Genomic DNA, 18,269 nt, shown 5'->3' with positions numbered 1-18,269 from the left:
CAGACCAAGCATCATGCTTTGCACATAGTATGTATGTGCTCAATACTTTTTAGCAGATTGATTGCGAACTAAGCATTTGTTCAAAAAAGTATGCACTCAGTAATGCCAGAGGGAACAGGCATGGAAGATGTTTCCTCTGATGAGTCACAGGATTTAGAAAACATGGATCTAGCTCCTTTCGAAATGAGGGAAAAATGAAAGTTTTTTGGGATGAGGGGAGATGTCAGCTCAGGAAGACCCTAGCTACCATTCATTCTCCGAAAGCAATTCTAAAAATCCATTCATATATGAAGTTGCAAATGCAATCCCTCTAGTTTTCCTCTGCCACAGTCCCATTTTTCAAGTCCTTAGCATCACAAGAGGGCAGCCCAGCTCTGATTCTGACCCGGAAGAGTCCTTACACCTGGTTCCCATGCTTCCTTGGCCAGACATCACGGAAACTAAGCCACTAAAATTTAGGTTCAAAGCTCAGATCTGCCACTTACTGCCTGTGAGACTTGGGCAAGCTACTTAACCACTCCAACCCTTAGTTCCTCATCTGAACCATCTGTAAGATAAAGATAAATGTATCTATCCCATAGAATCACTGTGAAAAGCAAATGAGACAATGTTAGGTAAGAAGGCAGAATAAAGCCATATGCAGAGCAGGCATTTAATTAATACCTATTATTGTTATTGCAAAATCCTTGTAATGGGTCATCTTCCTGTAATCTCTGCCAAAACATCCTCTATACACCAAGAATGTTGGCCATAAAAACTTTGGTATCCCCTCAGCTCCCACAGTATGCCCTTTAAAAACCCTTTGAGATTGGGTTTAAAGCAACCTCTCCACTTGTATCCTCAGCAAGTCTCCTCCATGCATCCTGTGCCCTAGGCTCTGCAGCCCCAGACTCAAAGATCCTATAGGCACTGAGCAGGTGACAGTGAGTGAACTGGGTACGTGTACAACTAACACAACCAATATTCAGTTCCCAGAAGCAGGCATGATGGGGAATAGGGAAAACTGCAGAGCTCATAGCTACAGCAATTTTGCTTTCGGGGAATGAAAATAAGCAAGAAATCTAGATTTTTATGGAAAGTCTCCTCATTTTGAATGTCAGGTAAAGGTTTTTAAATGTTATAAGGAAAAAAAAAAAAAAAACATTTCTCTAAGCCAGATTTGTCCCTGGGTGGGCAGTTGGTGACCTCTGTTTTAAACACGCCAAACTCTGTTTTGTGTCTGGACTATTCTGTATTTGCTATGCCTTCATGCCTTTGTTCTTGCTATTCCCTCTGCCTGGAATGCCTGCTCCTAAGAAACTGAAATGTTATTTCCTCTGTGAAGTCTTCTGTGACCTCATCAGGCAAAATTAATTGATTTTTCCTCTGTATTTAACAAGATATTTGACATACTTGTATAATAGCACCTATTACATGGAATTATTGGTACATGAATTTTTCTCCATTCCCACTTAAGGTAAGGGTATTTACTGTGTTTTATTCATCTTTGTAATGTGTGTTTTGCTTATACATTTATGTTTTCAACAAAGTGTTTGTTTAGTGAATGGATGAGAGTAAGAGAATTCACTGATGTTGTGAGTGCCCCTCTATGCTGCTATTCGCAACCCTGTTTCTCTTCAGGCACCAGCAACTCTGGACACTTACATCTCTCTCCCATTTCCAGACATCTTGAATCCCCCAAAGGGACTCTGGGCATTTAAGGCATTGTAACAATTGATCCTGAAAGAAGAAAACATGGTACTGTTAGTGTGTATTCTGCTTACACAGAAACAATCCCACTGGCATGATATTTCTTTTGTAAGTTCTATTTTTTAATTCCTTTTTCCCCACATGAAAATTTTATAATTTAAGATTTACTTTGATTTCCTGATCTAGCCAATAGGAAGTATCCCTTCTCAGGGTGAAGTCTTCGGTCTCCCCCATCCTTCCAGAGCCTATGCTTTTATTTCACGCAGGCTCTGGAGAATTACAAGCCCCCTTCCACCCTCATGGAATGTGTTATGGCCAGAACGAGACTGACTCTGGTCTTACCAAACAGTCCCAGCTTGCATTGCAGAAGACACCGTGAGGGCCTTGTTGATGTCATTAGTAAAGACAGCTGCTACAAGTCCGAAGTCTGAGTTATTGGCTCTTTCAATAACTTCATCCATAGTCTTAAACCTCAGAATTTCCTGAACGGGGCCAAAGATCTGCAATAAAATAGGTTGACCAAACATGGTTGCTTCGCCATCCTTTCACCTGTTTTCTATGTTTCAAGGCAAGTTTATTCTGCCTTCATCATTTAAGTGATGTTTAAGTTTAGCAGAACATAACTGTAAAAATATCCCAAACTTTCCCAGAATAAGATTACATAAGTCTACCCTTAGAGTTTAACTCCTCCACTCCCCCACCCTGCCTGGCAACGCTTGATTCCACAGTGTGTTCTAAAGCTGTGTTCTCCATCATCCCCCAGGCACTGCTCCAGAACTGAGAACTACTGCTCTGGAGAGCTGGCTGATCTGCAACTGGTCCTCTCCTACAGAAGCGTGAGGACGCTTGGGTGCTTTCTATTTCCTGATTAACAGCCTAATGACCCATATTTGGGGGAACTGAACTGTTGACAATGTATCACTGAGACCAGTGATTGGCTTTTACGATGGTTCTGTTGGCTAATAACAATTGAGATCATAAAGCACATCACCCGGCCTCCATCTAGCTTGCTTACCTCTTCGTCTAACTTATTTCTTGAAACTGGGGATTTTCATAGCCATGTTTATTGCTATTGTACAATGTATATAAAATACAAAGAACTAAACCTCTAATATTGTCTACTAGAAATGCCCTGGAAACCATCCCAAGGAAGATGTGGCTGCTGTTAAAATCTACGTGATACCTCCTCCTTGGCGATCCGCATGTCGTCGGTGACGTTGGAAAACACTGTGGGCTCGATGAAAAACCCCTTTCGGCCCAGCCCTTTGCCTCCACACTCCAGCTTGGCGCCTTCAGCCACACCACTCTGGATGAGTTCCAGGATCCTGTTGTACTGTTTCTTATCAATCTACAGAAGAAAGTGCCTGATGACTCCAAGTAAAATCTTCCATGAAAATGGAAATAAGCAAGTGCTCAAGAATCTCTCTCATTTGTGATTTTTGGCCAAAGCTTCATTATACCTAGTCAAATCATATGGAACTGCTGTTAATTAACCATTTTTGACCTATGAAAAAGGGTAATTTTGTATGGTTCAACCTAATACATCAAGAATTCCAGTGAATGCACTGCTCTGATGATACTGCCAAATCATAAGTACCAGGTCAAGATTTAAGCAATATTTCTAAATGACAGAGATACTGGCTAATTGATTATTCACTGTTTACATAAGTAAAAATTAACCTTATAAACAAATGAACATTGGGGTATATTTTTATGGAACTACTGTTACACCATCAGAGGAAAGGATTAAGTTTAAAGAGTGAGAGCGAGCATCCTAGTCCATAAAATAAGGTCATTCTCGCCCCCCGCAAGCCCCCGAGTTATAGACTTATCACTCAGTTATTACGGTAAATAAAAAAGAAACCTACATTCACCTGAGTTTGAATTGCTGTTACAACTTCAGTCTTCTCTCAAATGGCCCCAAAACTAAGGAGATGTTGCTTATCAGGAAAACCCATGCTCTAGTGATCCAGATGAGATCTGGTCGACATATTCCTTGAAAAATTCTCAGTTCAAAACCAGAGTTCCAACTGGAAATATACCTTGATGACCATGGAGAACCTGCAGAGCTCAAGAGTGCAGCCGGCAGGGACCTTTGTGGCCCTCCTCATCCACCACAGTGCATGAAGCATTCAGAGTAAGAGAGAACCATATGGCAGAAGAGAGAGCAGACAGCTCTCCATTCCCTACACATTTACAAACTGCAAGTGGTCATCCCAGAGTAGGTCAGGTTGGTGGAGAGAATCCTTGGCAGCTGGTAAAAGTATAAATGGGTTTCTGGGAATGAGAGATACCTGCCCTCCTTGACTGTGGCACCTGTGGGGATGTCTTGAATCCAGCAGTTAAGGACTGGGGCTGGGTTCTAGTCAAGATCCATCTTGCCATGCCTGGGTCCCTTTTTGGAGCTGAGAGACTCCAACCTACCCCCAAAGTTCAAGATATCCTTAAGGCAATCCTAATCTCTTGGTTTTTCAAGGATAAAATTTAGAAACAGAAAGAGAAGCACAAGACGTAAGCAAGCAATGCCTCACTGGCTACATTTCCAGCCATGAAGACAGATGAGGAAGAAGAGTAAGGAGTCAGCAGAAAAAGGAAGATGATGCTTTGTCGGGTTCCACCAGAGTGTCTGGTTTCTGTGTTCATCAGAGATTAAGTAAAGAAACGGCACTTCCAGCACACGGAAGCAACCTAAGTGTCCATCGACAGATGAATGGATAAAGAAGATGGGGCACATATATACAATGGAATATCACTCAGCCATAAAAAGAAATGAAATTGAGTTATTTGTAGTGAGGTGGATGGACCTAGAGTCTGTCATACAGAGTGAAGTAAGTCAGAAAGAGAAAAACAAATACCATATGCTAACACATATATGTGGAATCTAAAAAAAAAAAAAAAAGTTCTGAAGAACATAGGTGCAGGACAGGAATAAAGACGCAGACGTAGAGAATGGACTTGAGGACACGGGGAGGGGGAAGGGTAAGCTGGGATGAAGTAAGAGAGTGGCATGGACATATATACACTACCAAATGTAAAATAGATAGCTAGTGGGAAGCAGCCGCATAGCACAGGGAGATCAGCTCGGTGCTTTGTGACCGCCTAGAGGGGTGGGATAGGGACGGTGGGAGGGAGAAGCAAGAGGGAGGGGATATGGGGATATATGTATATGTATAGCTGATTCACTTTGTTATACAGCAGCAACTAACACACCATTGAAAAGCAATTATACTCCAATAAAGATGTTTAAAAAAAAAAAGAACGGGCATGTCTATGATTTCTCTACCTGGGGTCCCTGCTCGGTGGTGGGGTCAAAGGGGCTGCCCACGACGCGCCTTTTAGCCCGCTCCACGCTTCTTCTCACAAACTCTTCATAGATGGACTCCTCCACGAAGATGCGAGATCCTGCAGTGCAGCACTGGCCTTGGTTGAAGAACACACCCTGGTGAGCCTGCTCCACGGCGTGGTCCACTACAAGAGGAGACAGCCATGCTCTCAACACTGCTTTGCCCGTGGAGGGGCCCAAGGGACCGAGCCTCTTCCCTCCCCACAGTCCCAGGTGTAATGTCATGCTCCCCACAGAGCAGAACCGTGAGCAGCCCAGTGAAAAGCACTGGACTGAGAACACAGCTTGGTTCTAGTTCTAACCAGACCCTGATGTTACTGGCTGTGTTAACTTGGACATCTTCACTTCTTGGAATCCCTTTCTTCTGTAAAAAGAGGGATTAGACCATGTTATCTATAACAGGAGTCTCAAACCCCAATAACCAAAGGGGCTAGGCAGATAATAGTAAAGCAATGTGACAGAGACTCAGAAGGAAAGTACCGCATTTGGCTGTTGCTATGCATAAACATAGCCCAGGGATGCCAGATTTCCAGTTTTAAGAAAAAACAGAAATCAATATTTTGTGTAATACTTAGAAGTAAACATAGCCATACCTTGCATCTGGCCTATAGACTGCCAATTTGCAATCCCTAATCTATAGGACCTTGCAGCTATACTTTTAATTAGTATTTTGGCAAATTAAACTGTAACAGCAATGATCGTCTTTGAAGACACTAAATTTCCTCTGTATTTACATGGAATTGTATAGTAGCATATGGTAACTCATTTACATCTCATGTGAAAATAAGAGATACTAAATAATACTCAATATAGTATTAATAAATCTGGTGTCTGCTAGTTGCTAAATGACTCACTGACTGAATGAATCAATGTACTGTCAGTGGAGTGCCTACACCTTAATAGGAATTTAGGTACAGAATTCTGATCCTCTTGACAACTAGTATAAAGCTGAAGCTGAACTCCTTGCAAATTCCAAGCTGGGGCTGAAATTCAGGCAATCTGCTTTCTGCTCTCTGATCTCTCTAGTAGTGAGGAAGCAGTGCTGGCCTGGCAGGATGTGAAGAAGAAAAAGGATGCCTGAAAGAGGTTTTGTCATTTCATTCCCTGGAAAGTTTTTCCAAACATGAGGAGCACACCCATGCAGAGTGGACTAGAGAGCATCCTGCCTGGAGACGTGGGGTTTCTAGGTTATAGCTCTAGGCCTCTGTATCGTCCTACTGCCAAGGTGTAATCACCTCCAATTGAGGTCTATTCATACAGAACTGACCATAGTGTGTTGTCATCCTGACTAAAAGCCATGGGAGCAACAGAAAGGTGTGGGGATGGCTAAACAGAGAAGGGGGTGTGGGTTTGGGACAACGTTGGTAGAGCTAGTGAACTAAAAAATTTTAATGATCTACAAAGCCACCAGGCATACATGAGACATTTCAGGTTTCTTGAATCTAGGCAGAGGTTATATTTCCAGCGTTCAGAGGCTTAGACCACGGCTCTTTCCACTATACAACACCGACGAGGGCTTCACCTCTTCTACCCTATTTTACAACAACACAGAGTCAAAATGTCTTACTATGTCTAGAAAACAAACTCTATCTGATTGTCAACTGATAAGTGGCCTTTACCAATATTATTTTCTCCTTAAAAGGAAGGGTCTAGATTTTTCTCCTTGAATGCCACTTAGTTTCAAAGACCTTTTTCTTAGTGTCCTGTTGAAAGTGGAGATAATAAAAGTGAGCACCGCAGGCCAGTGTGCCAGGCCACGTAAGAGATCTGTGGTTGACTTACAATCAGCATCTGCAAAAATAATATTGGGACTTTTCCCTCCAAGTTCCAGAGTTACTCGTTTCAAATTACTTCTTCCAGCTGCTTCTTGGATAAGCTTTCCAACCTGAAAGAAGGGAAATGGAGAAAGGTTTTGCACACCTTGCAGTTGAGACCGTCAGTGGCCAGAGCCACCTGTGGGCAACAGTGGGACACAGCAGTAATGGATCCTGCAGGGCAAAGCACCCACCAGATACACAGGAACAACTCCTGTGGTCAACTTGTGTGGACAAGATATAAGTCAGTTGGGATGCAGTTTAACGTCTGTTCTGAAGTGAGTTGGAAGACTGCTTTCGTATCATGATGGAAGGAGCAAGGAAAAGGGGGTTAAACCTGGAATCTTAATCACTGAAAGATTTCTCTAAAAGACAACTGGCAAGCAAAATGTAACTAGAGATTTTCCATCATGGCATTGTGACATTTAGCTTTGGACTCTGGCCTCCAGAAAAAAGCCAACTGGCTCCACTTGAAAAACATGATGAGCGTTAAAACAAACTCTTTAAGTGCCTCCAAAAGTGCCAGGTATGACTTTAATCACATGGTCCAAATATATATATTGATGTGATACCTTTGCTTCTGCCTAGGGCTATAGTAAAAGGATTCCAGAAAGCTGAGGATCTCTCTTTATTTGTGCAATGCCTATTTACCTAGAATCCAAGCAAATAAGAGGCTGAGTTTGAAGAAAGCATTTCCCATTGTGTAGACTCACAATGCTAATAAAATTGAAAGTGTCAAGATGGAAACACGGATGCAGCACCTAGAGCCCCCTTTCAAGGAAGAAGGCACTGCCTCAGTGACAAGGAATGCTGTCAGCTCCTTCAGAGTCACCTCAGCTGGAAAGAGCTTCCTTGCCCAAGGGGATGCCCTCCTTCAGGTGTCCCACATCCACCACCTGATGGTGGCGGTGGTACCACCACTAGGCAGCTCTGAGAGACCACGTCTGCTCCCCCACAGCCAGGTGCTTGGCTGAGGCCATCAGGCCTGCACTGCAGCTCAACTTCCCGTTGTGTCAACTGCCCTTCGGCTGGGATCCCTAATAAATAACCTGCACGGCAAACTCCACCTCAGCGACCCCTTCCAGGGCACCTGGCCTGTGACAGGGTGCTGCCCTAATGGAGGGCAGAGGTCACTCTACGGAAAGTGCTGGGCCACCCTATAGCTCTTACAGGCAGTTTGCCCTCATTGAGATGAAGACTGCTACTTGTGCCTGGAATCCCACTGAAAATAAAGTATTTTAAAAGGCTGGGGGGGGGGGGTGCTTCCCTGGTGGCGCAGTGGTTGAGAATCTGCCTGCCAATGCAGGGGACATGGGTTGGAGCCCTGGTCTGGGAAGATCCCACATGCCGCAGAGCAACTAGGCCCGTGAGCCACAATTACTGAGCCTGCGCTTCTGGAGCCTGTGCTCTGCAACAAGAGAGGCCGCAATAGTGAGAGGCCCGCGCACCGCGATGAAGAGTGGCCCCCACTTGCCGCAATTAGAGAAAGCCCTCGCACAGAAACGAAGACCAACACAGCCATAAATAAATAAATAAATAAATAAATAAAAATTAAAAAAAAAAAAAAAGGCTGGGGAAGAAAAATGCTAAATATATGCTGGACCCCTCTGGTCCCTGCCTGAGATCCTCAGGAAGGACGCGTAACTCCTCAAGCAGTATAGTAGAGCAGCGGTTAAGAGAAAAGGCTCTGGAGCCTGCATTTTTTTTTTTTACTGATTATATCACTTAACGACTGTTTGACCTTGGGAAATTTTTTATCTTCTCTGAGCCTCCGTTCCCTCCTCTGTCAATGGAGCTAAAAACCATATCCACCTCAGAACTTAGGTGTCCTGAGGATGAAGTGACTTAGGGTCGATGGCCCTCAGAACCCAGACTGGCACGCAGTAAGCGCCTGCACAAGTTAGCCGCACGCAGGTATGAGAGGCCAGGGCCCCTTCTTCCACGCTGGGCGCAGAGAAATGGAGGTGGTTGTCGGGGGCGGTACCTTCCAAAGCAGGTCTCCTCCCAGGGCCCCTACACTCTCTGTGCGTGTCAATTACCTCAGGAAAACCCTGAGGAAGCCCTCTGACTTGCCACCCGTCTCCAGTATTGCTCATTAGCTGGGCTAAATGCTTTACATGTTTTTATTGTTACTCTACCTCGTGCCAAAACATTTTTAGAAAATATACTCTCATTCTGAGGAAATCTAACTTCGGTGAAAAAATAGTGATGTCTCTGAAAGAGGTAAAATTAGAGTCTCTTAGATGCAGAACACTGTTACTCATTAAAGGTTTAAGAAACACCAACATCTGGCCCTAAGGATTAATGGGCAGACATCAGCCCACAGCCAGACGGCCCTTCCCCACCGGGCCGGCTTGTCTCTCTTCTACCTCCAGGTAAACCCCCTAAGAAGACGGGCTAATGAAGGCCCCGTTCTCAGGCAAACATGCTCTCCTGCAAGAGGAAAGTATGGATACACAAAGGAAAGGAGAATCTGGCCCTCCATCCTGGCAAGAGAACAGCAGTCAGGTGAGATTAGGACTGAAGCCTGAGAACCTAGCAGAGGGGAACCCACACAAGGGCAGCAGGGCAATATAACCGTGGGGCGTCCCTGAGGAGGCTGTGGCCTGCAGCTGCCTGTTCTGAGCAATTCTACTGTGCTTGTCTCTCTCTGCCCTGAGGAATCCATATCAACTGAAGGGGACTCATTTCAAAGTCCAGGAAGATAAAGAGACAAGCGCTTTCTCAAAGAAGATAACCACTGGACGTCATGAACATTATTATTAATTATATTTTAAAAACTAGCATTTATTGAGTTGGTTTATATCAGACATTTACATGTATTCATGCATTTAAGCCTCTCAAAAACCCTACAAAGTAGGTATCACCTCATTTTAAAGAATATTAAACTCAGGTTAGAAGTCAATGGATGTTACCAGGTTACCCGGCAGTTACTCGCAGAGCCTGTTGGACTCTGTGCAGGTTGACTCCAGGGCCCAAGTGTGGATCACTTCCTCTCCTTCCCTTAACCTCCTCCCAGCACTCTGCCTCCCCTTCTATATTTACTGAGCACCTAATGCATGCCACATACCACCAAAACCTTATCCCTGAACTCCAAATTAATTTAAAAGTGAGGAGGAATATCACTTTTTATAGACACAAATAATGACCACAGTTCATCAGTTACAAAAGGTATATTCCGCCTTCAGACTGACATTTGAAAAACAAAAGCAAGGAGAAATCACGGATTTTACACATAGGAAGATGCTGAATAAATGTGTGGAGTTGGTAAACAGAGTGCCGACTCACTAGCATTACATTTCCGTTAGCTCTGCTCCCCGACATTCATCAAAGTGCCCTATGGGTTGATATTTGTTGCACTAGGAATGCTGTCCAATGATTAGTATTTTCATGGCTACAGTAACTATACAAAAATCTTGCTCAGTCTATGGTCATCAGAGAAGAATACCTAAAGAATAATTTTTCCTGCATCAATGCTTTGCCATTTTTTCCTTAGAAACCAAATTCGTGCTAAACACCGAAAGGCGAATCTCAGATGAATAATGATTTTCCTTTTCATCTTTGGAAGAAGATCAAGTTGCAGCCCAACCTCAAGAAAGAACTGGATGTGTTACGCTACAGGAGAACCACTTCCATCTGGAGTGGCCTCAGGACAGGATACTCTGAAAAACCCCAGTTGTTCACCAATCCCCTTCATTCAACACTTACTCCTGGTTCTCCTACTATGTGCCAAGTGCAATGCTAGGCACAGTTCCTTATCCACAAGGAGCTCACAGCTAAGAGGATTCCCATGTAAACCTAACAGGTGTTCAATAAGTACAGAAAAATCTGGGCCTGATTTAATATTAGATCTGAACAGTGAAATTATAGTTGTGCAGCATTTTGTTATAACCCAGAGTCAGGCTCCTCTGGGCCCCACCCACAGAAGTGGGCTAGGTGTAAAAACCTTCATTAATTACGTGATTGGGTATCATCTGCCTTCCTATAATACTCTCAGTTTGCAGGTCAGACTCTCTTTGGAGAACATATTACTACTCATGAATTCTCCCTGCGAGTGGAATGAGGTTAAGTGACCCTGAAGGGAGGCACTCCTCACTGTCATTACCATAAGGGGGAAAGAGACAATACGAAGAAGAGATGCAACTCCAAAGCAGGGAATTCTTAACAGGAAAGAGTAATGTTTAAAAATAAAGAGTTCATGTGAGAGCCAACTCTTACAAAATATGATAGGTCCTGTGCAAACCAACCTAAAATATTACTTGTACAAATCCCATGCAAAGGTTTCCAAAGTTAAAATCTATGGGGTAGGAAAGTCCAGGAAAGAATGAAGTACAGACATCAAACAAAGGCCTGGGATTAAGTGACCCATCTCAGAAAAGTAGTAAGTTCCGCAGGGATATGTATGTGCTACGCCAGTCATATTTATACATGACTACAAGGTGGGAGCATGAGGTGAGATAAATGAGGCTGCCAGGATGCACAGGTCTTCTGAGTGGTTCAAGTCAAGTCAACAGGGGTGGACTTCGTAACACCAAGCCCTATTCTGATAAAAAGGCAACCTGTGAGATAAAACAGAGAAATACACAGTTTGAGAAATTAAATCTTGTATGTGAACACAGATTAAATAGAATAAAGGCACACAGAGAACAAATTTTGACCAAGTTCATCATTATCTTTTTTTTCAAATCAGAAAAGATTTCATAATATACTCTTATTATACATCCTGTCCTATCTCTGACAACCTAGCTAATTATAATCGTAACCAGGTTTATGGACGACAGTTTGGCCCACAGGAGTGAGAAGACCTAGTTTCTATAAGCTCTGGCTTGGCCTCTAACTAACCTTTGATTTGGGGAAGCCACTTCACCTCCTTGGGCCTCAGTTTCTTCAACTGATGAATGAAGACACAAACCAAGCAGTTACTCTGGCCCTTAGTACCCCAGTTAGTTGGAAGAGTTAAAAAAGACTCAGGGCCCCTGCTCATTCTGAGGGTCTGTCCAGAAGAATCCAATTCTTCTGGATTCTTCTTGTCTTACTGAGCAGACCTTGCTTTTCATAGAGGCACCACAGCTGCACTGAATGGTAGATAAACCTGATCTTTTTCGGTTTCCCACAAAGAGCTCATTATGAGAGAGTAAGTGATAATGTTCCTATCATGGGGTGTCTTAACTTGGCACTCCCTGCAGAGTCTCTCAGCTGTATCTGTGTACCTCAAACAGGCAAGGGCGAGGAACCAGGGGCTCGCCCACACATAATGGAACTGGGCTAATTCTCAGCAGGAATGTTGGCACACATCAACTCTGACTCCCATCCTCATTCTGAATAGTCTTCACGATTGATATCAGGAGTATCCCTGGAAGAGCCACAATGTACCAGAATCATGCTCACAGCAATGCAGCAGGGTAGGAAATGCAATTGGGAGCTTTGCATGGAAAAGAATTTGTTATACAGGACAAAAAGACCATGGAAGGCTTTCTGTGCCCTCTTTATTCAAGGCTGTTGCTCCCTGAACAGAGTTTCTAAAGTCTGGTAAAATTTTTCTTTTTATTCATTAGTTAATTACCCATATTTCTAGGATGGGTTTCTTCTCAGAGACATTTCTTTTTCTTGATTAGTTAAGTATACATATTGGGGTGGATTCCTTCTCAGAGATATGCCACCTTTTTTAAAAGATGGAAAACTCTCTAGCAGAGATCTCAATAAACAGGTTGAAGATGAATGCTTTTTCCAATATATTTTCCTTTCTTAAACCCCAAACAGATTGACTCTGTGCTTCTTTCCTCCTCTCCTTTCTTGATTTTCATTGTGCTACTGGTTCTATGATAGAAATAGAAATGCCCAAAATATGTATAATTGGACATTTCTTGTCTTTCTGAAATATCCAGAAATAACAGACCAAATCAGTCTGTTCAGATCTGCACCAGAAAGTCACAGAACCAAGGCATCTAAGCAGTTCCTTTAATTTAAGGGATAATAGCAATTTCAAAACTTTGTGAAATTCAGATTGTGAAAAACGATGCAGCCTCTGACTATGCTTCCAGCCCCTCTCCTCCACCACCATTCTCACCACCACACACTCATCACTACAGCACAGGAAACCACTTGCCCTTCCTGGAATATGACCGTGTCTCTGTATTAGCTGTTTCCTCTGCCTGAAATGTCTTCCCTCTCCTTGCTTACTCATTTTTCCAGCCCTACCTTTGCCACTTCCTCTGAGAAGCTAGCTTTCTAGATACACCCTTGCTATAGGGTTTGGTTTTCCCACTTTTCTGATCCCACATAACTCTCATACTGCTCTTGTTTAACAGCTGTCTTCCCTACCAGACTGACCGTGCGCAGAGGGACTCCTGTGCACGCACATGCACACACACACACACACACACACACAGATTTTCAGCAACATTTGATGAGCCGATGGGCCAGAACATGACAGCTGCTCTTGAAGTCTCTGGAAATCAGAGGCTATGAAGTCTTCAAGGAAACAGAGGTGAGCGATTAGAACACGGAATGCCTATGTCCAAGGCTTTTGCCTTGACACCACTGGCAGAATGATCTTGAGCTTTCCTCTTCTTACTTATCTTTGGCTGAAATTTCCACATCTTTAGTGAAGGGGATGGCTTCATGGTTCTGACATGACTGCACGTTGGAGCTCCCGGAGCACTTAAAATCGTTTTCTTTGTCTGGGCTCTGCCCCCAGAGATTCTGATCATCTTCGTCTGCAGTGGAGCCCATGGGCATGGGTAGTTTAATGTGCTGCTAGGGTTAAGAACCATGGAATTAAAGAATCCTTAAGGGCATTTCTCTCATACTGTCTCTAACCTTTCATTGTTGGTTCTGTTTTCCAACTGTTGAACATTATCATTTATTGAGCACCTATTTTGTGCTGCTTGTTCTCACAAACATTATTTAATCCTCATGGTGATCCTGTGAGGTAAGAATTATTACCCCATTTTAGAGCTGAAAAAAAAGCATGACTCAGGTCAAGAAATGACTTGCTGACAGGCACTCACTGAGTGGCAGAGCCAGGACTGCTTCTCTTCTCCAGATGTTCTCCTGGGGTTATATACCCTCTGCTATGAGCAGAATTCTGATGGCCAAACACACTATCCACAGCTAACAGATATTCCAGAGCGACTGCCCTGTACACTTAGCCCTCCTTCTGTTACATAAGACTCTCCCTTTTAATCTCAAATAAATTTTAAAAATCAAGATTTTGATTTTGGGGGAGGGCTCTGCTTTGATAGGAAGAAGCCTGGAATCCTCAAGTCAAAGGTACTACATGTCCCACTAACCAGGTGGACTAAACGGATGGGCTTCTTAGGATCGGTTCATTCTCAGCCTGAGCTCTGAGGAGATAAATCTACTGCAGAATGAATCAAAGAATCTCAGCTAGCAGGCCAAGACAACAGCATACTCTTTCCTATGCTTCAGTACTCAAGGTTTTATTTAAGTATTAAACAAGAAAAGGAAGAAAGCTCATAATTTAAAACCTGTACATCCAAAGGTTTTGACACAACAAACTGGTATTTTTCATTCAAATTCTGGATAGTTTACTAATGGACTCATACAACCTTAGAAAGAGGCTTATAAGTTGTTTTAAAAAAAAATAACAAAAAAACTCTAGCAGGCCACTTCTCCCCACCTACAAAGAGGGGTGAGGCTACCCAGAGGGGAGAGCTGACCTGATTCACTACTCAAGCAGCAGAGAGGGTGTCTGTATCATGTAAGATGACATGCATCTCACTTAGGAAATGAAAGGAGAACCCTGGCTGCGTAAATTAGAATCAGTGATAATACAGCTGTTAGCTACAAACATTTGTTTGGCACAGATCAGTCTGGACTCTCCTGTAGTTTGCTTTGATGGTCTCTCTACTATCTTGTTGACTAATGATGAAATCATGGTTTGTTAATTTAACTGAATAAAGAAAACATCATACCAAGCATAATGCAAACTGTTTTCCTGTACTTTATTGAGGTTGTTTATTGACTCTGTGCTTATAAGAGCCCTTTTATATTCACTTATCAAATATTTACATTCATTGCTTATGTATTTAGCTGCAGAAGGAGAAATTAATCCTATCTTTTGAGTCACTTTGTTTTCTTTTTAAAGGCCTTTTGCTAAAGTAAAATGGAAAGCAGCCACCTCAAATAAGCTTCTTGTTGCTGACTGTTCCAGACATTTTGTGATGTATAAACAGGTCCCCTCTACTAGGATAATCATTACTGGAGCCACATTCAAATCCATATTTAAGTGACATGTACCCTCTGGAAGAATCTATACAGTTTCCCAAGTAGCCTACAAAATTAAGAGAGGGTAGATAAATAAAGAAGTAAAAAAACTACAAGCTGTAAAGGGGTTTGGTGATTACATGATTCATTTGCCTGTGAAAGTTCTTCACCTACCACCATTAATATAATTATAAGATGGCTTTCGTAGTCTAGTCAAATACTTCTCCCTCTGGTTCTCTACTATCTGTCAATGATATCATCCCAGAGAAGAAACTTGGAGATACTCCAGATGCCACAGGATTTGTTTCCCTCCTAGTAAATGTAAACCCCTCTAGAGAGAGAAATATCAATAGACTCCGCCAGAAAACTTAAGGTGAAACTTGCTCTATGCACACTGCTATAAGCTACCTCACTGTGTGAATGTTCCTAACAGCAAAATACTTCATGGGGCCACCTTTCGTCTTATTCTCTTTCCCAAACTCTCCCTTCTCTCTCAGCTCCCCCACTGGATATCTGCTTTGTTGAAGATAACATATTAGTTGTTAATGTTCTTCCTGTGAAGATAAAGAATTTCCTGTGTTATATAAAGCAACAGTGAGACAGCACTATACCCCTATTAGAATGGCCAAAATTATAAAGACTGACCATACCAAATGCTGCTGAGGATGTGAAGGAGCTAGAAGTCTAATACATTGCTGGTAAGATGATACACCCACCTTGGAAAACAATTTAGTAGCTTCTGAACCTAATAAGATCCAGCCATTCCATTGCTAGGCATTTATTTACCCAAGAGAAAAAAGAATCAATCAATCTATCTATCTAACTATCCACCTACATGCGCACACAGACACACACACACACACACACACACACACAAGGACTGGCACATAAAATGTTCACAGGAGACTTTATGTATAGTAGTTCCAAACTGGAAACAACCTAAATGTCCATCAACAGGCAAATGAACAAATTGTGATGTATCCATAAAATCGAACACTACTCAGCAATAAAAAGGAATTAATTTTTGATATATATGCAAAAATGTGCATGGATCTGAAAATAATTGTGCTGAGTAAAAATAGTCAGACAAAAGAGTACATACTGTATGTTTCTATTTACATAAAATTCTAGAAAATGCAAATGACCTACAGTGGCATAAAGCAGATCAGTGCCTGGGAATGGGAATGGGGGGAGGAGCAGAGCGAAAGATGCAAGAGAGATTACAAAGGCGCAGTAGGAAACATTTGAGGCTGATGGATGTATGTACTATGTGAACTGTGGTGATGGTTTCACAGGTGGATACATATGTCAAAACTTACCAAACTGTACACTTTATGTGAAATTTATTGTATATCAATTATACCTCAATAAAGGTGTTAATAAAGATATATTAAGCAATAAAAATGTTACTTTATTAGAGTAATTATGCCATACTTCTTTTTGTTGTCCTTTGTGAATTATTGGTGGGGAAATTATATTGAATCCACATGACTATTTAAAATATGATTTAATGGTTTTAATTAAAGTTAAATGCATTAGAATAAGTTAATTAAATTTTAAAATAATTAAAGCCTGACAGGGAAAGAGAACAAGTGAAGAGGAAAAAAAAAATAAACTTAAGGGAAAGCAAAAGGTGGTGAAAACAAAGAACAGATTAGAAGCCAATAAAAGAAATTATTGGAAGTAAAAGGGTGACAAATTTTGAGATTATGAATCTAAATAAGAATAAAGCATCATACTCATTATAGAAATTGACCAGTTCTCATTTATCTGCACAGATGGTAGAACAAAATCATTGAGCTAAGATCTCATTGGGTAGATAAGGGAAGGGTGGTCATTTTTGTCAGAAGAAATGACATGTGCAAAGTCACAGAACTGTGGGGACTTCCCTGGCATTGCAGTGGTTAAGAATCCACCTGCCAACGCAGGGGACACGGATTCGATCCCTGGTCCGGGAAGATCCCACATGCCGCAGAGCAACTCAGTCCATGCGCCACAACTACTGAGCCTGTGCTCTAGAGCCCGCAAGCCACAATTACTGAGCCCGTGTGCCGCAACTACTGAAGCCCACGTGCCCTAGGGCCCACGTGCCGCAACTACTGAGGCCACGTGCCGCAACTACTGAAGCCCATGCGTCTAGAGCCCATGCTCCACAACGAGAGGCCACCACAATGAGAAGCCCACGCACCGCAAGGAAGAGTAGCCCCACTCGCCACAACTGGAGGAAGCCCATGCACAGCAATGAAGACCCAATGCAGGCAAAAAAAAAAAATTCAAAATCAGTTTATTCAAGCAAGCACCCCAGGTAATCTTCCAAAAAAGTGAAATAGAACAGCAAAACAAAACAAAAATAAACATTTATTAGAAGACAAAAATATTTGTAAAATATTTATAAAAGTCATAAAACAAACAAAAGGAAAGTAAAATTTCTAGAGGAAAGCAGGAATTAGTTTTCGACAGACATATCCTTTGCAAACAGATTCAACTAGAATCAATCAGATTCAACTAATATTCACTGAATTCTTACAATGTGCCAGCAATAGGACTGGAACTTTCAAATACACTATCTTCATTAATCCACAAATAAACATGTAAGCAGTTCTTCATAACCCCTCTTAATAGATGAAGAAATGAGAGACGAGAAAGACTAAATAATATGCCAAAGAGAGCTGGGATTTGATCCAAGCTTGGATGAATCCAGCGCCCTTCTATATTACACCACATTTTCCCAAGACTATATTGTTATATAAATTTCACTTAACAATAAATAGAAAACAGTAACAGCTAATATTTATTGACACTTTACTAAGGGCCAGGCCCTGTGCTAAATACTTTAGATATACTAGCTTACTTCCTCCTCACAGTCGATGAATTAGGTACAATCATCCCTTATCTACAGACGGAATCTGAGGGTGGGAAAGATTAAATATTAACATGTACTGTGAACAAATGCACACTACCATGAGAGAGGTTTAAATTATGTCTAGTTTTCTCATATAGATCTGATATTTAATCTTGATTGCTTTTAGGATGATTTGAAGACTATGTTTGGCATTTCTTACTGAAAAAATACTTTCCTCTAGTTTTTTTAGAGGTAGTGTGATGCAGCATTCTTTCAAGCTTTCATTTTAGCAAAGCCATGAGGAGTACTTTATTTTTCTTTAAGAGACTCTAAATAAAGGATTGAAAGAAAT

The 18,269-nt window shown here is 42.0% G+C and overlaps 1 protein-coding gene across 2 annotated transcripts in view; it reads right to left on the bottom strand.

Moving 5' to 3' along the window:
• ALDH1A2 (aldehyde dehydrogenase 1 family member A2) overlaps window positions 1–18,269 on the bottom strand; it is a 96,297-nt gene that overhangs the window by 6,854 nt on the left and 71,174 nt on the right. For both annotated transcript variants that reach the window (XM_036840047.1, XM_036840056.1), the window contains exons 8-12: window positions 6,815–6,917; window positions 4,973–5,157; window positions 2,873–3,037; window positions 2,032–2,189; window positions 1,645–1,719 (exon numbers count right to left, since the gene is read on the bottom strand). In XM_036840047.1, coding sequence (XP_036695942.1) covers window positions 1,645–1,719; window positions 2,032–2,189; window positions 2,873–3,037; window positions 4,973–5,157; window positions 6,815–6,917 — 686 coding nt within the window. The remainder of the gene's footprint in view (window positions 1–1,644; window positions 1,720–2,031; window positions 2,190–2,872; window positions 3,038–4,972; window positions 5,158–6,814; window positions 6,918–18,269) is intronic.

This window comes from Balaenoptera musculus, chromosome 2, assembly GCF_009873245.2.
Source record: "Balaenoptera musculus isolate JJ_BM4_2016_0621 chromosome 2, mBalMus1.pri.v3, whole genome shotgun sequence".
Classification (NCBI taxonomy): Eukaryota; Metazoa; Chordata; class Mammalia; order Artiodactyla; family Balaenopteridae; genus Balaenoptera; species Balaenoptera musculus.
This window is presented reverse-complemented; position numbering and strand designations above follow the sequence as displayed.